The 23,265-nt window shown below is 42.8% G+C and overlaps 1 protein-coding gene across 1 annotated transcript in view; it reads right to left on the bottom strand.

Annotated features, from left to right (window-relative positions):
* Positions 1-6,126: 6,126 nt before the first annotated feature.
* Positions 6,127-23,265, bottom strand: part of efna5 (ephrin A5) — a 95,966-nt gene continuing 78,827 nt past the window's right edge. Inside the window, exons 2-5 of the mRNA XM_022757822.1 lie at positions 21,740-22,032; positions 8,328-8,393; positions 7,850-7,930; positions 6,127-6,251 (exon numbers count right to left, since the gene is read on the bottom strand). Of these exons, the coding sequence (XP_022613543.1) occupies positions 6,127-6,251; positions 7,850-7,930; positions 8,328-8,393; positions 21,740-22,032 (565 nt within the window). The remainder of the gene's footprint in view (positions 6,252-7,849; positions 7,931-8,327; positions 8,394-21,739; positions 22,033-23,265) is intronic.

The raw sequence follows: 23,265 nt of genomic DNA, 5'->3' as shown, positions 1-23,265 counted from the left end.
TCGGAGGCATTTTAAATATTCCCCCAAAAAATATCTATTCATAAAGCGGGGCAACGTAATTGGGTGATTTATGACCTTTTCACACCACTGGAGCGATTAACTGAAGACATCATTCAGAGCTGTCAATCAAACTGATTGTTCACATGGAAACGAAACACCATGCAGCCAATAAGGGAGCCGGCTGACTTGAGAATGATGCCTTCAAAAGCCTTTCACTAAAGTGGCCTTTTCAGGAGTGTCACCCTTGTTGTTATTGTGTTAAGATGAAACTTCTCCTATCAGAGAGCTGCACCGGCAGTAAGGGGATTAGGATCAAAGGCGCAGGTAAATCTGTGCACATGCATACATTCATGTTACCATCTCTAGGCTGACATGGTTTCAGCTGAACGACGTCTCATCCCCCTGCCCTCCTCACTGCTGGTCACAGACCTTGACTATGTTCATGGCTTAATAGCACATCTGGGACGCATCCTCACATAAAGCTATCATTACCCCAGATTTAATGATGAGGCGCAGTGATTTGTCTTTATTGGTCTTCACAGACGCACACACACCTGCATCTTCGGAGCCTTCCTTTTGGTAATATCACCGGGAAGAACAACTTGACACTAATTGGCTCATCATGTCAAGTGTGTTCATGCATAAAGCATTTCTTTTTCTGATGCTTAAAAAAAAGAAAAAAGAAAAGAAGCACCAGCTTTGGAAAAGGATGAGATTGGAGAGGATTGCATCCTGGATGAGATTTTCAACACGTTTTATTCCAGCCCTACAGAGCGACGTCTACTTAATCTTCACTGTAACCCACAGTGTCGCTGAAAAAGCCTTTAATACCGACCAAGATATACTGGCAGCGTAGCTATTCCAGAATCCAAGCTTTCTTTATTTTCTTTATCAAATCCAACTGTTTACATGTATCTCCCGTATAAAGAGCAATGTTTATATTCTGTTAAGTCAAATTTGACTGATCTTCGTAACATCGCTAGGATTCAATTGGCTTATCAGGGGTCCTTTTCCCCCCCTTTGGTCCTCGGGGCTTGCTGGCTCTGAGTCTAATTACCAGAGATAATGGAGGGTGAAGCTAAATGGCGCTGATGGGGTCCAGCAGAAGGTTATTAGGTGTCCTCATTAGTGCCCGACTGAAGTGAAAGGAGGTTTAAGGTCTTATTCTGATCCTGATGGATGGTGTACCTCTCGGTCTTTAGACGGTGTGATTCCACAGTGTAGACAGCTAGGCAGAGGCACAGATAGGGAGAAAGCGTGTGTGCGTGTGTGTGTGTGTGTGTGTGTGTGGTAATGGCATCCAATTTGGCACATGATGAGACACGATTCTGCTTGAATGTCAGAGGAGTATGTTCATTTTCTGTATTACTTACAGTAGCAACGTTTAATGCAGTAAATGCAGTGACAGATTTGATATGCGTGCCTCTGACTGATACCGTGAAGTTGGACTGACATAACTTTTGTTAAAGGAGACAGCAGCAAAAACAGCAGCACAATCATCAAAGCAATGTATTTCCGTTTTATTGTATTACTCATAGTTGCTCAGACACGTGTATATACAAATACAGATTATTTTTTGTCAAATTTTTTTTTGTTGTTTATATACTGTAAAAGAGCAGGTTGGAAATATTCCCCACTGATGTCAAAGTGGGAGCGGGGTTCAAAGGTGAGGGAAGAAGGACAGCAGGTGGTGTGGTGGAGGTTATACAAGCACGAGAAGAATGGGACAGGACAGGTGCACAAAATGAACAAGTGGCTCATCAGCAACAGGGTAGCTGACGAAGAGAGGCTTTGCCCTGGACGCACAGAACCTGGATCGATGATAGGCTTTACTCCGCTCACAATCCAGTTTAGGATTTGGCGGAGAGAGGGGAGGGGGTGGGGGTGTGTGTGTGTGTGGGGGGGGGGTGCAGTAATCCTTGAACTGTACCCAGGACCAATGTATACCGTAGGGACAAGTGATTCAGGGTTGTTAAAAAGGGAGAGAAAGTGAAGGGCCCTGTTGTAGTCTCTTCGACGCCAGCAGCCATTCCATGTAAAAGCACAATGGCAGAAAGCGTCTTGTACACAGACGGGGCTGCCAGGGCAGAGGCTGAAGGGCTAAGGCATGGGAAACACTCTTCTTTGCCAAAGAGGGTTGCCGCTTCCCATTCACTGCGGCAACAGCAAATGAGACACGCACACACACAAACTCAAAGGTCTCACACATTTTTTTTTTCTTTTTTTTTTTTTTTTTTTTCCACACTGAAAAACGTCCACACATTGATGTATACACTCCCAAATGTCTCCTCTTGGGAGAGCAGAGAGAGGATGAATAGTCAGAGGAGACAGACTGCAACTACATGGGATGAATTCAGTAGATGGGTACAGAAAGAGTCATTCATAGGAAACCAAAACTAAAAGTTGTTTTTGAACTACAAAAATGACCCACCCCCACTGTAACTTCACAACAATGGTTTGTGTTATGTACATTTGTCATCTGTAACTACAACAGCTTAATGAAATCACTCAAAAGGGGGGGGGATGCAAAAACACACAGCATGACAGTGATCAGAAAAATCTAATACGTCTTAAAGAAAAAGAAAATAAGAGCAAAAGAAAACCTTCTTTTTAAAACTTTTTTTGACTTTTTTTGACTTTTTTTTTGTTTTTTTTGTTTCTTTTTAAACATGTCATCAAGTTCATGCGCATGCCACATAATGAAACTGGTGAGATCCTTCCATTAAAAAGCCAACAGTCCACTCATGGCAGAGCTTTTAGCTGACCAACATGCTTTCAAACATTGAAGGCAAAAAAGTACAAAGAAAGCCGTCCATTAAGTCCCAAGTGTTTCTTTCCAAGGCAGGATCCTTATGTGAAGAGATGGTGAGGGTTGGTGACTGGTTTTGAAACATGTAACAGGTGAGCCACTTGTTGGCTAATGTTCAGCCTTCGGTACACTGGTACGTGTACATTTCCCACAGGTTTCCCCTTCGTATTAGCTCAAAGTTTCATTAGGCATTGAGGATCAAAGCACACAATGCATTGTTTGAGGACAGTACACACTCCGCAAAACCCAGAGATAATACCGTATTCATTTTTTAGAAAAGACATAAGAACCAAATTAATACTTTAATATCAAACACTATTTACATCAAGAAGTTTTCCTAATAATAATAGTCATAATCATCATCATCATCATCATCGTCATCATCATCATCATAACAATAATAATAATTATACAGTTTTAACAATGATGTATCTCATTTTTTTCTTTTGTCCTCCAGAAAGGTACAAAACAGATACTAACCTAACACTACATGTTTTATGGTTGACTACCTCAGGATACACAGTATCCAGTTTATAAGTTGATCCTCATTTCCCAAGTTAAGGTGTGTACAGAATAAACCATGGTAATAATAGCAATAATGACAAATAGTAGTATTGGTAACTATAAGAGAGTACAATTGAAGCTGGTTTCTGATAAAAGTCTAGTGTTAATCTGCTGACAAGCGTCCATTTTGAATCTTATGCGGTCTCATTCCCTGTGGTGTTAGCCTGAAAATTAGTACCTCATTAAATGGCCTTGTCTCCTATTACCCCCCATAGCTGAGCTGCTATTCCACTGTAATAGCATTGTTACCGTAGCACAAAAAACAAATGGCAAAAGGCGAAGGCAGTCTTTCTGAGGGGGGAAAAAAAAAAAACTGAAAAAAAAAAAAGGCAGCCACAAAAATGAAAACAAAGCAAAAACAAAACAGTACATGCCTTTTTAAGACTGAATGGTACTGAACAGTGTGTTTGTCATTGAATCAGTTTTTTTTTTTTTTTTCCCCAGTAGTGCTGCATGGATTTTTAGATGTTTTGTCTTGTTTTGTTTTTGTTAGGCACTCTAGTCACACTACCTTGGGCTACCTCCCATGTCTTTCTGTCTGTGTGCGTCTCTCTGTTTAATTCTTTCCGTCTCCTTCACTCACCAATTCTCTCAAACTGCAAGGTCATTGGTGCTTTAAACCACCCCCACCCCCACCCCCCTCGCCCCCCGCGGTGGAAATCTACACCCACCTCCCGAGACCCCCCAAGCCTTCCACCATCTATTTTTAATACCAGAAATAACTCCCCTTGCCACAACATGGGGTCCACATGCCTGTCATTTTGAACCTCATTAAAGAGTCACTTAAACCAGTAACACTAGGAGCTGAGGGTTGGACACGCAACTGCGCCTGCGCTCCTTTTCTTGCTCTGTTTCTCTCTTCCCTATCTGTCTTTTCCAAACCAATCGGTACCCTGTTTCTCATACAAAACCTGACTCCGAAAGGCAGTCGCTTTCTGCAGAGTTCATTTCTCTATCTGTCCTTACTTCTTTGAAAGCAAAGGAACAAGCCCCTCCGTTTGAAAGAAAAAAAAGACATAATAGCTTTCATTATGCTAACTCACCATGTGCATCAGTGGGAGCTGAAGGAAACTGAATATCATTATAACACAGTGAATTTCTTTGAACATAAGTGCTAACATAAACCTGGCTAGACTAAACAGAGCTGTGCATTGCCTTGAACTAAATGGACATTTCTCTCTTCATGCAGTGTGTTTTCAACTAATTGGCACAACGCATCAGTCCCGTAAATGCTGCACTAACTGCTGCATTGAACTGAATGTGGGAACTAGCTAACTACTATTTGACGAGCATGATTCAGAGCTGAAGCTATGTTTAAAAGATGTGAAGAAAAAATGTGTGAAGAGAGGTTTCTTTAAACGCCTTCCCATGACCCCTGTTATTGTTCTCATTTAAGTGAACCTCAGCCAATAGAAAAATACAAGATTTACAGTGTCTGCAATGTGAAATTCAATGTTTGGAGACACCAATGGCAAAGTAGAATAACTTAATGGTTTAGAAAAAAAACAAAAAAACAAAGTGTGCAATTTAGCTGTGAATCATTTTTAAACAATAGTTTTAACAATCAATAGGGAAGGAAAAAAAAGCTGCAGATGCAAATGTTTATGGGGGTGTTAATATCGACTAATACTCAAATGGAACAGACAACAATTGCCGCCCAGTCCAGTAAACATAGAATAAAACGACTGTGACCGTTGCCGTGAAATTGTGTGATCAGCTCTCAAAAGGTATTGATCCTTGATCTTAATAACAGGCCCACAAAGTGTCTGGTAAGAAAGTTTCAATTTTCAGCTGTTTTGCGAGTCAGATTGACGCGAATGCTTTGGGTTAGGGTTAGCACAACGGAGGACAAGAGAAGGTTTTACTATCACTCACTCAGTCTCTAAACCTGGACAGTCTGAAGATCAGCGGGCTAAGGTGCATGCCATTGTATTTCTCAGTGCTGTGGTTTCCAGTCTGACCTTCACCCCCCCCCCCACCACCACCACCCCACCACCACCCCCACATCTTCATATTTCAGCTTTGTACCACACTTCCCAGTAAAATGGGTGCAAAAAGTCCCAGCAGAACTTGATCAAAAATATTTTCTGAAAGGCTTCTTGAGAGGTCTCGGGGTAACTATTTATTTGTGTATGTATGTCATTTCTAAGACCTAGAATCTTCACTTTCCTACTGTGTAACGCTGCTACTGTCTACAACTTTGTAAAAACCCTACTGCTAATGACTGTTAGTGTAGAGGCATTTCTGTTTTTGTCTCTGTAAGCAGTGTGTGTGTGTGTGTGTGTGTGTGTGTGTGTGTGTGTGTGTGTGTGTGTGTGTGTGTGTGCGCGTGTGCGTGTGCGTGCGCGTGCGCGTGCGTGCGTGCGTGTGTGTGTGTGTGTGTGTGTGCGCGCGTGCATGTGTGTTTGGGTAAACATCAGTGCTGCAATGACATAAACGTGATGTAAAGGGATGTCAAGTCACGGGAAAATAAGAATCACTAAGTGTCAAAAAACAAGATTTGGCATCTTAGTTGAAGGTTTAAGAGGGGGGGGACTATCTCTCCCCCTTCCAACATCAACTTTTTTCACTCACAGACGGAGAAAGACCACTTAAATATTTTTCTGAAAAAAATAGAGGGTTCCTTGAGAAGCCTGCTCTGATGCCCAATCAAGCAAACACGCTGCACCCAAAGCCCTGCCCCCCTTTCCCTGCAGCCTCGGGCAGATTCAGGCCACACTAGGTGTAAATGCCCTCCGGGACAGAGGGAGGCGCTATAAAGTGAAGAGTGCTGCTAGGCAGACCAGCAACAAAGCCAAGAGCGGACTTGTGTTCTGCAGGTGTGGCGCAGCATTCGTTTCACTTCGGGAAGGCTCAGCTGGTTCATGACTGGTATCGTCTAAAGGAGAGAAGAAGAAGCGAGGTGAATTGCTGTTTATGGTACAAACTGCAACAGTACATTACAGACGAGAGAAAACATTATGCGATGACTTTAATCTCAGATGTTTTGTGTTGTGATCTACACAGCTGTAACCTGACAAAAGTAGAGACAGCAGTGCATAATTGAGGTGCCCGGGCTCCTGTTCATAAAGTTTTGTTCAGTGTAACAATTATATTTAAGGCTGTAATAGTGACGTCTGAGTTGCCATATGAACTTCAGTTGCTATATAATGTTTTCTACTCTCATCCTCAGAAACATTTTCAGTTCATCTCTCAGGTGAGGTGCCTCCTGTGTCTGCCTGGCAGTGGCATCAGTATGTGTGAGCAGCCATGTGCCAGCTGCACCATGGGAAAAGAGATGAACCGTGCGCAGCAAAGGAAAGATCAGACAGAACCGAGGACCGGACAGTTACATAACTATACAAATGTGTGTGAGTGTGTGTGAGTGTGTGTGTGTGTGTGGTAGCGGATGGACAGGGCAGCAGCAGATGACGGATGAATGTTTTAATTTCCCTCCTTTGGAGAGCATAATAGGGGAATGAGCCAAAAGTAGCATGCGAGGTGAGAGGCAGCCGTGGAAGATGCAGGCAGGATAGCGAAGGCGGACAAATAGGCAGGTAGAAAATGAGGCAGCAGGAGAGGCAGGTGGGCATCACAAATGTCTTATGCTCTAGCGTTGATATGTCTGGCTTGTATGTAACATTCCTCTGATTTTTAGAATGTAACATCAATTTTTCTTTAATTAATTTTCTAAAATTAAAAAAAAAAAATCAATAATTTTAAATAATACTCAAATATCAGTTTTAAATGACTAACGTCCTGTATTTGACAGTTTCTTCTCTACTGTATATTCCCAGTGAGGCGGGTCTTTGTGTCGTTTCAGACAATGGGGTGAGCGGGTGCTGGGAATGAAACGGCAGCATGTGGGTGAGATGTGGAGTGTTTCAATTCAGTGACTGGGTGAGACATGTATGAAGACATAAAAGTGCTGCGCGTTCTGAGCACAGAAAATAATCAGTGCTGCGCTACAGAGCCAAACTGCAACTCAGTGAAGAGTAAAACGTAAAATTGAAATTCGCCAAATGTATTGTTGCTGTGTGAATGTGTATGTGTGGACATATCATTTAATGATTTTGTTTTGTTTTTTTTACACTGGTCATGTTAATTAGAAAACACTCAAGTGAGTGATCCTGATAATCAAGATTAGAATATGGAGCTCAACATGCAGCTGGAAGTGACAACAGTGTGAAACATGCGCGTCTATGAGTAAATCATACGTACTGTAAACTGACACATCAGCATGCAGTAGAACCCCACAGTATAATTACACAAACAGCAATTTATAACGCGTAAGCAGCGACGGTGACGTGACACCACTTTGGAAATCTGGCGTACAGTCAGTGTAAGAGAAGCATCAGGCGGGGAGGTGGAGGGACACAGGTCAGCATCCAGACAAACGGCTCGAAAGGAAAGAGGCACAGAACAAGAGACACATGTACAGATGTATGGAGGTCACACTGAAGAGAATCAAAAAAGGAAGCAGGAAGCCATACTAACCTCGTGGTTCTAATGTATTGTCTACTTTGTCGTTTACATCAAAAACACGGTCATGTACGCCTATAGTTTTCACACAGCTGTCTATAACAGAAAATAGGGAGAATGAGAGATCATTAGAGGTATATGCCAAATAGGTTAGTGACATTTGAAGCCCCCCCCCCCTTCAGCCCTGAAATCAAACATCCCAAGCAACAAAGCTCATGGCAACATTCAGATGAGGTATGAAGTGACCTGAATTTCCTTTGATGAGATCATCTATCATCCTTCTCATAAAAAAATAAAAAATAAAAAAAATAGCTCAGAAGTAAAGCAGTTCTGTGATAAATGAAAAGGGGGTATGTTGGACAGTGAGCAAAAGGTAATTGAGGAGGCAGCGAGGTAACAAGAGACCTAGACATAAATTGTTTTGATTTTCAATCCGAAATGTATACTTCAGCAAGCTCTATTACAAAGCCTTGTGTTGCATGCAAACACTTACTTGATGGTCGGACGAAAACTTTGAGCTTCAGGCATGTTTTCCTCCCGTTCTCAGCGATGGTGGAGGCTGAAAAAAAATGCAATAAACACAGGTACAGAGGGTGTTACTACAATACCACAAGTGCTATCACGTGTGCAGTAAACAGTAAAAATTCCTCGTTTTCATTTCCACCTTCTGCATGAATAGATTTTTAATAATTAATATATTTTCTCTCCTGTAGACGAGAGTTTAAACTGAGGTAGTTTATTCAGGAAAAAAAAAACACTTTCAGGTCGTTAATGTTGTCTCTTAAGTGGATTTAACAGGGTTAGTCATGGTTTTTGTGGAATAATAGGTAGAAAGTATTTGCAGATGTGCTAGAGAACTCTCTCAGGGGAAAGTGAAGTGCTTTACTCACAGTTTAATTGTAGCATTTTAGGTTTTCTTTTTTTTTTTTTTTTTACAACTGGCAGAAGCTTAGGAAGGATCAAGGAATTTGCATCATTTCTTTAAAAAAAAAAAAAAAAGATATCATGTTGTGCCAATGCTTTGTAATTATACATTTATGTATTTTCCTCCCATAAAGACCTCAACACTTTTCAAGAGACACAAAGTTCACACGCACCGAGGAGGATGTACGTGGTGCATGTACGGATGGTTTGCGGTTGCTGTCAGGAAATGGATCCTTTCCTGTCAAGCCCATGGGGTGTGAATCTCTGAGCGTTAGCCACTGTAGTGGTTGAATCACGTCTCCTAAAAATATCATGTGGAGAATGCGTGTGTGTGTGCGTGTGTGCGCGCGCGCGCGCGCGTGTGTGTGTGTGTGTTGTGTGGTTGACCACTAATGATGTTGTGGTGAGACACCAGGTGCTGTCTCCTGTACATGAGGATAGGGGTCAAACACATGGCACCGCCTGCATCCATCATGGCAGCAGAACATACAGTAGTTGTAAAAAAAACAATATGGTTGTCTTGTGTTAGGGCCTCGTATCAAATGGAGAATAGTGTAGGCTTTTCCCCACTCTGGTGACAATGATGCAATGATGCTAATGCTATTTGCTGTTAGTAGTTTTCATTTCTATTTTCCCCCCTCCAGCTCCACAGAGACCATATTGTCCGTGAAGCTGTCTTTTGGGCATCATTTTATGTCTTCTGTGGATCATTCCACAGCTGATGCAATGGAACCAAGCATTTCCAAAGGCTACCATTTGGGATCTGTCAACTCCTCTCTAGTGAACCTTTACCTAACCCCTCCCCTCCCTTCCCTCTCTCCCAGCTGTGTCACCCTCTCCACTCGTCTGTCAGCGTGGTCATATCCACTCATCAAAGCTCAACTGACTTGCCGTCATCATATTTACAGCACGTGCACTAGCAAATTTGCAAACATGCAAACAAGATACAGGTTTTCATATCTGTGTGGTAGTGTTGCTACATGTTTTTTTTTTCTCTCATCTCCTGTCGGCAGAATGTTTTACATTCACAAATGTCTCTCTACATGTCAGTGCAATCAATGTCCCAGCATCTGTTTCATGTTGAGGCAGTGGTAAAAGCAGTGAGCTGTCTTCTGTAGCCAGGGGATGTGTTTATTAAGAGCATTACTGACTAATAACTGCAGGAAAAAAAGGTCAGAAGAAATGGAAATCTATTCCTTTTCTTCCATTTTGCATGCTCTCTACTCCCCTGATTTACCCTGAGATCCAGATGACAGTTTCTTATCAAATTCACGCTGCATCCTCTTTCAATCATTTCCATTTTGCGAAGCCTTCTCCACAGCTCATCAAGTTCTGTCTCTCTCTCTGTCTCTCTCTCCCTCCCTCTCTCCCCCTCTCTATCCCTCTCGCCTCATGACCTCGCTTCTACCATTTTAATGTTGTCGCTTCATCAGCTGTTATCTGTTCCTTAGTCATGTGTCAGTGTGCGAGAGAGGTGACTTGAGATCAGATGCTCTTTTTTCACAGCTCGGTTCATATTCAGCAGATTGGGGGGCGTGGGTGGCGGGGGGGCAGAGAGAAAGAGAGGGGGAGAGAGAGGGCCTTATTATTTCGGTGTGGAGGCAGCTGATGACACGCTAATGAACCTCGGCCACCGTCGCTCACCCACTCAGTCACATATACACACCAGTACCCACACAATTTATGTCACTCCTCTTATTGCTCCACTTCTCTTTTCCACCGCTACTTTATGCTCCCATTTTCAACGTGTGCGCACACACACACACACACACACACTATCTCCAGATGTCTTATCTTCATCATTGTTGTGGGCAGAGCTGAGTCACAGCCATCGACACCAGCCACTTAGGAAAGGCAGCTGATCATGAGAGAAGTATGGCCCTGATGGAAACGGCAAAGAGCATGTGGGAGACTCTGTCATGATGACAGTTTGCGAAGCTGTTGTGATGCTTGTAGATTTGACCGCAACACGCTTATCTACCTCCTACACGAAAGAAAATCGTGGACAGGAAGGCACGAGAGTGAACACATATCATGATTGTGTGACCGGTAATACCTGTGGCATTAAGTATGCAGCTAAACCAGTTTTACAGTATAAATACAGCATGTAACACTTTTATGTTCTTTTAATGTGGGAAAAGTAAAGTTGAACCGAGCCTGGATGTGGCCACTGTGTTGACCTGCTGTGGATGGCTGAGGTGTGTTGCTGTACATTCTTGACTACAAAGGAGAGATTAAGCTTTGGCTCTACATTCCTTTCTTGGTAGCAACTCTTCATTCTATGTTTGATGAGGATCCCTCCGCCCGGGCCCGAGCTGTCCGCGCCAGCTCCTGTTTATTTTGGATTAACATGCTGCAGAGGGCCAGTTTATTGTTCTTGTAGGCCGTAACATCAACACCTGCTATTCTGGTTCCCATCAGGCGCACAGCCTCAACCATCAATCCATCTAGTCTGAGCAAGTGGCTGCTTTGAAGGACAGGGACCCTGAAAAGAAGTCCCAGGGACAGGGAGGGAGGGAGGGAGGGAGGGGGTAGAGGGGGGGAGTGGGGGACGGGGTGGCGGATGGCGAGAGCGAGGTCAGGTTACTCCTCCAAGCCTTGTCCCCTGGCTGGTAATGGCTGGTCCCCTCAGTACACTGCATTATGCATCAGCATTAAGGCAAATGGAATGAAGCAGAATCCAATTACGGAAGAACAAACAGGTGGGCTCAGTGCGGCTTAGGCGCGGTATTGTTTCAATCACAGGCCAAGCCAAGCTTTATTGCAACTGTAATGTTATCTGGAAAACACATTTCCTTTGCCTTTCAATGGAAGATTCAACAGCACATTCCAGACACGAGGACATAAAACCACGTGTCTGGCATGATGGGGAAGCTAAAAGCAAAGTTTAGGTTGGCTAAATACAGCACATATTATCACGGCGGGATATTGATTTGGCGTAATGGCTCAGCTGTAAAAGAATACTGTAGGGTGAGGCAGTCCAACTGCTACAAGAGGATTTGTTTGTTATGTTTTTTTAGCACTGAATCCGGTGTCATCTGGGATCTTCTCATACTCCGTGAACCTTTGCCAAGATGTGGTCTGCAATATCGCAGACTACCAAGGAAGTAATCCACTGAGAATACTTGTGCCAAATGTCTGCAAATCTAAACATCAATATGTCCACACTTTATATGAAACTGTATTTTACTGTAAAGCATTCCTTCAAATTGAGTTTCAAAAGCCAGGCCTTGTATGCCATCTTGTGAGAGCGTAACATGAGTAGCATCATGTTAGCATGCCCCTGCATCACATCTCCTGATGGCTTTAATAACGGTGCTCTAATCCTTTGATCCCTGCTTATTTGTTGGGATGGTCCGAGTTAAACAGAATGCCCTGTGATGCTGTGTACAGCGTTGAGCTCTCCTAGCTAGCTAATTCTGCTAGCTCACTGAAAAACAGGCCGCTGGCCTTGTCTTTGATTCACTGAGATTGCTCATGTGGCTTACACCGTACAATCCCTGCCAGAGTTTAGATCCAGGAGTCCGAGTTTACACAAACTTGAATCCAAGGCAGAGAACATACATAGACAAATACCCACACACACACACACACACACACACACACACACACACAACATTACTTTCCAGAACCTTTGAGCCATCTTCTGCCTGCGTTTCCATCTAGCTAATTAGACAGTTTGCAGCCAGAAGACATTTCTCCTTTCCGTGTACAGAAATCACTGCTGGGATTCATTAATGTTGGTTTCAGGGTGTGGAATCAGTCAAAAGAGGCCAATTTTCAGCTAAACACGTGGAAGAAAAACCTTGAATTCAAAAGTTTCAGACAAAGAAAAGAAGAGAGAGAATATTTACATGACTCCTTCAATAGGTAATATTAGCTGCTCCACTGTCCAACTCTTTAATACCTGCCATAGCACACACACGCAGTGTGAATTCCAATAAAATGTACATATGCACTGATATAATTACTTGAATGAACTTGACAAAATGTCCTTCCCACTTTCAAAGCATCATATTTTTCTATTAAGACACCTTAAAAAGAGGAAAAAAAATATGATAAAAAGATTTGAAACTACAAACCAACAGAGCAGAGACTGTGTATGTGCATGTGCATGTGTATGTGCCTGCCTACACAATATGTATGCGTGCGCGAGAAGATGGAAGAGGCTATCCACTGAAGAGGCCCATTAAGCAGATGTTACAACAGCGAACACACAATAGGAGGGAATGAGGGAGCTGGGAGGAGCAGTGAAAGACGAGGACTTGGATTCAGGCAGCAGAGGGAACATAAACTCTCCCCCCCGGTGAAAGCTGGCCTTTTGCTCTTCCCTCGCATCTTTTCAGCTTCCACCAAAACTGAACCAAAGTCATCCCTCATTCCACTTGTACCGAGGCAACAAGGTCACAAGCAACGAGGAGAATGAATGAGAGAAAGAATAAGCTTAGCTTGTCTAATTATACAATCTGCGAGTTTGTCACGATCATCTCCCTTCACTATTGTGTCAATGTACATCAAGCCTCATCATTTTGTGAAAGACAACATAATGACGCTTTAACAAATTACTCTGTATTCTTGAAAATGAAAAGCGAGGAATGCAAAGACTGAAAACTTTTGAATTCCGTCATCTCATTCATGTCTTCATACTCAATAAAGTTGGTGATTTATAAATCGAAGGGGGAGTTCAGCTTTTTAAAGCAGCCACTGAATGATAAATCACTGTACATAATAATGTTTCATTACTGCACTTAGTGTATCACATAGAATCATAATATTATTGTTATGGCCTAAGTATCCACCCACTGAATAAACTGTGTCTGTGTGTATGTGTGTGCGAATGCGTGTATTATAATAGAGGAAGAATGAAAAAGAACAAATAAAAAAAGAATAACCAATTAAAGATAATGACTAATGCACTGGGTTAATAATATATGTGTTAATGGTTTAATGGCCAAGGATAAAATGTCCTTGCCTATGTGATGATGAATCCTAATCAGCTCCTGAAGACGGCTGTTAGATGCATGAATCATAATGGGCCGAGAGGAACCTCGTGCCCTTTGAATCGCAGGCCTCTCCTGCCCTACTTTCCCCTTCATCTCTTGGCTTTTCACAGCCTTTTCCTGTTTTTCGGCAGACAAAGTGATGACTACTTTATTGCCGGTCAAACTGAAATAACTTGATTAGAGACTTTTCTCTCTCTCGCCTTGTCTTGGCTGTCACCAAGTGTGCCATGACCTAGCTCACGGTCTATTATTAGCCAAGTGTGGCCAGTGGGGTAGCTCGTTGTTTGACTGTTTTCAATTTATTTTTGAAAAGCGGACTCTTGGAACACCAGTGTGCTTGTCACAGCCAAACCTTTAACAGGTTTTATTCTTGTGTTATTGGATTTTCTCAGAAGCCGGTAGACCGAACTGATTGATTTGTTACTTATCTTCTAATATGTGTTTTATGGGCATATGCAGATGGGAGACAAATTAAAGAAACTTCAAAATAAAGTGTCTTCGTATTAACCACAAGCCACCAGAATAGCTTCAATGTATCTTGGCATAGACTTTGTAAACGCCACTAGATGGATGGGAAAAACAAATGATACTCCCTCATTTGTTGTTTTGATGATGCGCCGTCAAACATGAGCGAAAATATCTTATAGGTATTCATTGTGTGTTGAGGCCACTGCATATCATTCACGTCATTTTCATACTCTACAAACTACTTAGTCACTCTGCCATGCCCTGTATTGAAATATTTGCATTTGCAAAGTTTTCCCATTCATAAATTCGGCGCTGTCACATGCAATCTGCGGGGCGAAAACTAAATATCTGACAGGTATCTGATGTAAAAGTGACACGGGGAGGGTTAGTTAGGGAGGTCTGTCCTAAAATCCAGAGAGAGAGGTGGGATGAAAAGGGGAGACAAGAAATGATGTAGTATCCAGGGGAGATGAAGGTGGTGGCACGCCTATCCATCTATCAGGATTATAATAATGCATTCCAGACAGTGTGCATCTGTGTGGCTTTTCTGTCCATGCCTGTGTATGCATATTGTAGATGAGTGCATGTGTATCTGTGTTTGTGTGTGTGTGTGTGTAGCTCTCTGTCACATTACTCCATGTTGCCGGATCATTTCTGAATGCTGATGACGGGGGTTGATTTTTCATGGAAATGGATGAAAGGGCTGAGTTATGATGGTGTCCATATGCAGGTTCCCCTCCTTGTACCACAAATGGAACGGCACTGGCTCTTTATCATTATTAGCAACCCTCCCATAGCTCCCAACAAAATACAGACTGCATACACCGTCCCCTGCCTCTGTTTCATTTGGCCATTAATACAATTTTCCTGTTGCTGCTACTGCTGCTGCTGCTGCTGCTGCTGCCTCCGCCTTCTCTACTATCTCTGCTCCTTTCTCTTCTCGAGAGCGGCTTGAAGGCACGCGGTGTATCACAGGATTTATGATCCATCACAAAAGTCTTGGAGAATCTGTTTGAGCTTTGTGTGCAGTCCAGTAAAGCAGAATAAGACCTTATGAGATCTTGTGAAAAAAAAAAAAAAAAAAAAAAAGCCTTATGAATATCAGAAGGTTTTCTCGCTTGTTAGCTTGGTATTTATGATCAATCTTTAGTCTTGTGTTGCATTGTGCATATTTGGCATACAGGCATCTGCCGAGTGATTGAAGCCTCACAGAATATTTTTCATTTTCGCAATCTAACCCTGTGTGGAATCATCGCCCACCAACTCCCTCTGGATTTTGTCGGCCATGTAGCAAAGTGTTCATTTGAAATCGGGTGCAGACTCCACTGCAACGTCCTTCTTCCTTGCAGTGTCAAACCCAGAAATATCTATAAAATAACTCCAGCCACAAGTGAGACACAAAGGTGTTATTGATTGTTTTCTGCGAGAAGCAGTTCCAGTCCACGCAGGTGAGCGAGTCAGATGGCGAGAAAACGACATCTTTTCTGCCGCCAATCTGCCACTGCATGATCACACCGAGTGGTTTCCCATTTACCACACATTTTACACGCCTAACAACACCATAACGCCGCTCACTCATCTCTTGCAGTGAGCTGCCACTGATATTGGATTTCTGCCCTTCTCAGATTAAAATCACTCAAATACAAGATTGTGGATTGTGTCCATATTAGAAAAAATGTGCTCGCATCAGCATTCTGCGAGATGGGTTTCACTTAAACCATGAATGCACTGTGAACTGCGACCCGAGCAGAGCTCCCGACTGTCCTCTCTTGTCCTGTCTGTCTTTCATAGAGGAATATCGTTCCTAGCCGCAACTCACTCACTGCTAATACTGCATTTTGCTGAACTGCTTGCATATGTTTTCAGCATTAGACAGCTCCCTGCGTCTCCCTGACTGTGGTCAAAATGCATATCTTTAATATATTGCTCTGTTAATTCTTTCTCTCTCTCTGAGCCCCTTGTCAGTCTGTCTTGTGTTGACCTGTAGAGAAAACACAGCAGGCTGTTGTCTACAAAAGCATCAGGCTCCTGACTGGCTGTAGTTGTTTTCCTCTTGTCTTCAATTACCTGCCTCTGACAGAAAGAAGAGGCTGACACTAACAAAAATGAAGAATTATGACCTCCATTTGAGTAAATTCCCTCCGTACTGCTCGCATTGATTAAGCTGTTTCTGTTGTTGAAGCAGATGACAGCAGAACCCTGTCTCCTTTATCTAATTTTATCAGAGATGCAACAAATCAACCTTCGACCCGCATCAAACTCATAGGGCGAAAACACCATTAACGGGCATTTTCTCTGCAGGAATATGATTTGACATCTTAATTTTCATCCACAAACAAGAAAGCTAATCAATCACGTCACTGAGGGCAGATATTTCATCCCCCGCTTCCCTCGGGTCATTTGGCTACAGAAAGTTATTAGAGATGAGGAAAAGATGAATATTCTGATACTGCAATGTTTATATACATGATAAGGTCTCTGCTGTTCTCTATGTGGTTGAATACTGGTTACTCTAACTGAATCAAATCAGTGAAATATTGAATGGGAATACATTTTTCTATCTTCATAAGACAGTACAGTTACAGAAACGCTATAATAACGTATTTCATCATTCCCCCCTGGATGATGAACTGTTACATCACAGGGACATGAGCCCATTTCTCAGTAACTGATGCTAACCTCTGCCTCATGTGCTCCTGTACAGTGACCTCTGCCTCAGGTCACATTGAAATTTCCGTCTAGTGCAGGTGCGCAGTATAGCCGGCTTCGGCGGGTAATGATGCATAAGATTTTCTCTGTTAGCCACGCTACGCTACGCATCCACAGCCTGTAGATAAATGGGCAACAAGGGCAAAGTCTGACCACTGACATTGTGCTGACCCGGAGATATCACCATACCTCATACAGTAGAAATGTTGAAGCTAGCCATAGTCACTGTTTGTGGTGTAATAAGTCGACACTGGTGGGCAAATGAATTTTAAAACGTGACTCATTATGGACCTCATGTTAATGAAAAAGAATAAGTCACTAAATATTTCAAATATGAAAGCAATCAGTCACTAATTACTGTTGGAGGTTCATTATTTAGACATTTGGCCCGAGGCGCTTCAGCATTTCGACTGTGTGCACAGTATGAGATGATAAGATGAACATTTAATGATCCTCGTGGCAAAATTGGCTAAATTCACCACAGCAGGTGAGGCCATTCAGGACGATTGGCTCTCCCACATTCCTCAGCTGTAGATGATAATATTAGTAAAACATTCTCGTTTCACTTAAGGCAAAACATCTCTTTAAGTATCTCTGTAGTACCTTTAGCGTGTTGTTGTTCATTCAGGCCACATCAACAACCACCATAGTGTGAAAACCAACCCAAGACCGGCCTCTGTGTGTCCAAGTAGTAGTACATGTAGAACTAAAGAGCTCCTAAAAACAAAAAGATGCCTGAGCCAAGAAGCTAGAGTGGAATCAATGTTTACTCATGGCTGCACAGCAGTACACATTGATAACTAGAAATTTGACAACAGAGTCTTTATTCTCATTAGTAACAATAATGAGACTGGATATCATCACAAGATAGCTGGCAAACCGCCGTCATAATAATAGTCTTAAGTTCAATATCAGCGAGACTGCTTCATAGTTCAATAGGCATCGAGCGTCTCAGAAATCAACCTGGATGCATGAGATTAAAACGCGCTAAGCTCTGCCTTCACTTCATTAAGCAGGTATGACAAACGACTGGCGCTACACCGCTCAAAGTGTTTCATCAAAAGGCTTTTGGGCTCGTTTGTGACAACAAGGGGGTGCAACAACTGCAACCGCTCCCCTCCTTTCCACACAGTCTTTTGCTGCAGAGATAACATGCATGCAGGTCCTATCAGGCCTATTGTTCCTGGACACAGACACTGTTTTTTCTGGCTGTATTTTTCTAAGCTCTGACGGAGGTTACCCAAGATCTTTAACACTGAAAGGTTATTTATCTTCATGCTGGAGTTTATCTGCAGGCTGTGCTTTACTGTGACATGACAGGCACATTTAGAATTCTGAAATATTCAACATCTTGCTCAAGACCATTTCAGTAGGACTAGATGCTTGACAACGAGCATCTTTTCACAGAGGGGGCTGTTTTCCCTTCTTTCCGCGCCCACCGCTTTTTCTTTTTTTTTTTTTTTAGGGTATCATATAAACTCCAAGGATAATATTCTTTGTTTTAAAGTTTGTAAATATTTTTAATGTGCACCCACTGGATGTTGTGCCAAGCAGCTGACGGACCTGTTTCTATTGGACTGTGTAAGCGAAGTTATGAAATGTTTTATGGACGCATCAGTCAAAAGCACTTAATAAGCTGATCAATATAAATGCCTGAAAGATCGCAAAAGGAATATTTTCACCGTCTAATTTAATGGAGTTGTTGTGAAAGCGGAGGAAGCCCCATAAAACAAAGTACAGGCAAAACTTGACCAGCAGTTGGACTTTGTTTGGTGTTGTTAAATAAATGAACTGTGCATGCAAATATATGGCACGCAGGGGAAATAGAACTTGAAAAACCAGCCAGAAAAAGTTTACTCAAATGACCATCGGTTGTTGCAGTTGATGCCAAACAGACCTGCTTCTGGTGTGCCAACAAGATTAGGGAAGATTTTCTATTGCTGTGGCGTTCAGTTTTGCTGTTTTAAAAAGATTAGAGATAATCAAGTCTGAGCCAGTGTTTTTAATTTGTTTTTTCACCATCTTAACTCCTGAATATTTATAATAATAGTATGTTAAGCCAGAATGTAGTCCCTGAGAAAATGACAGTAATTAGGTTATACTCTTTTGAAAAATTCCCTGTTGTGATTTAATTTCGCAGCCTGTTTACTTATTCCTCAGTTACAAAGTTGTATTTATCACTGAATTCTGAAGATTAAAGGAGAATAAAAAATGATGTAAGTCGATGCAACCTGAAAAGGTCTTGTGTGTTTCTAGTGCCAGGGCATGGGGAAAACTTCCTCGTGGTGGTGGTCGTGGTGGTGGTGATGGATGATGATGATGATGATGATGATGATGATGGTGATAGTGATACAAACCGATGCCGCCTATGAATCGGCAGGTGTAGCAATGTAACTACCTCTCTTAATCGCCCTCCCCCGGCTTTACATTCTGTCCACTAAAGGGACTGTCGCCGTCTCCCCTGCTTCTTTCTGGACATTCAGGTTGGACACAATGGCGCTGGGAAATCGCATGTCAGATGACTTCATGGTAGATGACTTTAATATCCGGCACAGTAGCCAGAGAGGCTATATGCTAGAATCGTTCAATAGCCAATGAAGCCGCGGGCCACTAAACCAATATGGCGTGCTACAGCAGAATGGATGTGTTCCATGGAAGCCCTGTCGGTCGCAGTGTAATTTAATCCAGCCCTTAGGACAAGCATCTCTCAACAGAAATGGAAAAAAAAAAATTTGTTAGAAATAGAGACTTGAGGGAGTGGATGAATTGTATAACCCTTCGCTAACCCCCATCTACGCTCCCAACTTCAGAGACTTCCATTTTTCCCTTGTCTCATTTAGTATGACCGTCAATGCAGATTGGCTATAAAAGCAAAGGAAAATCTGGTTACTTTTGAGCAGACAAATGGGCAAACACCTGGCTGTTGAAAGGCCTGCAGAGAGGATCTCAGGCTATTTGTTTTCTGGACAAGCTTGAGAGAGAAAACACCTATTCACCATGGAAACAACGGCAGACTTTTTTTTTTTTTTTTTCTCTACTCCGGTCTGTAATTCTTAAATTGTAACAGAGGAGAGAGCGAGAGCAAAAACATGTGAAATGAATAAAGGGACAGAGGTCCTGGCTGGCTGTCAGCTTAACTGCTTCATAAAAAAGTGCCAATTTAGAAAACAGATCTCGGCTCGGCTCGGCTACGCTCCTGACTCTCTCAACGCTGTCTCAGAGATCAGGAGAAAATGAGAAGACACAAGGGTTTGACAGCCACCTGGAGCTGCGTCAACATAAGAGACCAAACTTTACAGATAAATAGACACAGGTAGTGTGTACAGCCAGCAGCATTTAGCAAAAGAGTGTTAACTATCAAGACTGACGCCCACTCACCTCAGCAAAGTGCACAAACCTCTAAACCTTTCCCTCAACAGCTGAGGCAATAATACAAAACACTGCGTGATACTACGCTAATGCCACCCATATGAGAACATAATTGTGCTTCCTGTTTTTTTAATATCAGCGAATCCCTACATGACAAATGTGTTTTGAGCGAGTGACAGCGACTGCGCCTACTGACGGTGACTCCTCCGTCTCCCGTGTGCGTACAGTCTGTGGTGGGAGGACAAACTCAACTCAATTCCACTCTATCACCTTGCTTTGATAAAACCTAATTTCCCAGGGGCTTCAAGTTCAGATGAACTCAGTTAGGCTCGGTTCCTACGCCAAGAAGCGGACAACTTAACATCTAACGCGAGCTGAATGGGAGCAGAACATATAATGCGGAGAGGGAGGGCACTCCTGTTTGAAGGATACAGTATTGTGCAGCAGGGCGAGTGAGCTATAACTTTCAAACTGTCTCAATTTAACTCCCCCCGTGAATTCCATTGCCATTTTAGGGAAGAGTTTTCCTCCAGTGATGAGAGCGGAGTGAAAAGCTCGGCTGAAAGCAGAGCATGAAAGCACCTACTCGGATCACTGTCACGCCACTCTCAAAGCTCTAGTAGTGAACTTGTGAAAACATGGTTGAAGGGGAGTGTGTGTGTGTGTGTGTGTGTGTGTGTGTGTGTGTGTGTGTGTGTGTGTGTGTGTGTGTGTGTGTGTGAAAACCCCATTACGTCAGGAAAAGGTCATCTAGGTTGTTTAGTTCGCATCAAGTTAGGTTACCTTCGGTTTCATATTCTCTCTGTGAATGAATGTGGGCTTTTCGCACAGCTTTTGGAAAGATATCACACAAAACCGTATTACTTCTAATATTGACATGAAAATTATATTGAGATCAGCTGCAATTGTCTCATCAGTCTTTTGTGTCAGGTGATAAATCAAAGGAATGTGAGGAAGAGCATGGCACATGCAGATTCTTAGATATATTACGGGGCCCTTTGCTAGCATGGTTGGGGTCCACTTTTCCCCTTTAAGTGAAGGTCCAACATTAATCAGTACAACTCCATTCTGAGTGATAAACTTTATCCTGTGCTGAAATATTTCTGTCCTGACTTGATGAGTGAGACTGACGGTAAATCACACGCTATTAACTTTGCCAGAATCGTCACCAGAATTCGGGGGGGAATACCGGGAGAGCTAACTCCGCCATCTTCAAAACACAGAATGAGGTAATACTATTTTTAATGATGGTGCTCCATCTCTCCATTAGGGTTCTGAAGACTGTGAGAATCTACGCCAGGGAGTGTTAAAAGCTGTTCTGTCTGTGCATGTTGGCCCGCTTTAAATTGTTTTTTTGTTTTTTTTCTTTTCCTTTAATTTGTCACCCATCTGCATATGTGCTTTGTGCAATGCAATCATGACAAGGACTCACAGATGTAGTAGTATTCTCTGCCCGGTCTGAACTCGAAGCCCAAGGAGAAGGGAGTGAAGAGCTGGAACTTCTCTGAAAACTTGAGCGGCCCGTTCGGGGAGTGCGGCCTGTTGCACTCCCAGCGTTTGAAGCCCTTGGCGGTGTGGTCGCACGTGCTGTAGCCATCGTAGTTGACCATGTAGAGGACGTAGCGCTCCGTCCGCTCCTCAGGCACTGTGTCTTCGTAGTGAGGACAGTAGACATCCAGGTAGTCATTTATGCACACGTCGATGTGGTAGTCCCCACGATGGAACCTACAAGAGAAGAGAAGACAGGAAGAGGTTAACCTTTTTGATATTTACATAAGTACAACTGCAGACCTCCTGATTCGCAATGATTTTCATGCACTTCAAAAACAGACTCAGACAAATCTAATAATCTTGATATATCTGTGTGTGATGCATCAACATTGCTTCAGTTATTATGGTTAAAAGTTGGTTTGAATTGAGAATGTATACGCAGCGAAAGCAGGTTTGATCTCTCGGTATTTTTTTCAGTGGTGTGGAAATTTACAAGCACCAGGGCTCTCATACTCTGGCTTCAATAAATTTGGGTGGGTTGGTTTATCTATAAATCTATCACTGCAACAGATATTTACACACACACACACACACACACACACACACATCTGCCCTCCGAACAATAGCAAACTGAAGTGTCTAACTCAGAGAAAATACGCTTTCTCGAAAAGAGTTACGTCGAAAAAAAAAACAAAAAAACACAGACAGACAACCTCAGGCTGAGTGCAAAGTAGAAATGATCACGGGGATACAGGATGGTCCAGACAGTAAATGTCATGATAGGAAAAATACACAGCCTGGCTGTCTCTGAGGGCTGTGCACTGAGGCATCTTTACAGCTGCAATGATCTAGAACAGGCCACACAGGGTCAGAGGGCTTGAATACATACAGGCAGATTCATCAAAAGGCCACACACTGTCCCAAGCTTACATCTACACACACACACACACAAACAAACACAAACACAATTTCTTCTCTGCTGCTCACAAAATAGGTCTCTTGCCTGTGGAATTTTCACAGCTACCAAAATTAGAGAGAAATTCCTGCGTCGTGAGTTCCTGGTTGGGTCTAGGATGGTGTGACCCTAACTCTGCGGCCACAGGGGACTTCACAGAGAAAATATTGAACACCTGTGAACCTACTAGGTTTGCCCTCAATTTGGCACACACACTCGAAGCACTCTGAGAGTGACGACGCCAACCACAAACTTGCACAGCTACAGACACACACACACACATGCGCGCACACAGCTGGTGCCACTGACTCATTTCACCCAGAGGCCAGGTGGTGTGAGTTTATAATTGAGACCCAGTCTTTAATGTTGTAAGAGCACAACCTGACAAGAGTTTTGACAAAACTTTTAATTGAAAACCGCCACTGCTGCCTATAAGAAGAGCTCCTCAAGCCCCAGAACACACAAGGGGCAGGGCGTATAACAGGCTAAAATAATTTTATCCTGAGGACTCT

Source organism: Seriola dumerili, unplaced genomic scaffold (assembly GCF_002260705.1).
Source record: "Seriola dumerili isolate Sdu_G_001 unplaced genomic scaffold, Sdu_1.0 BDQW01000290.1, whole genome shotgun sequence".
In the NCBI taxonomy this organism is placed as follows: Eukaryota; Metazoa; Chordata; class Actinopteri; order Carangiformes; family Carangidae; genus Seriola; species Seriola dumerili.
Note: the sequence above shows the minus strand (reverse complement) of the source record. Positions and strands in the feature narration are given on the sequence as shown.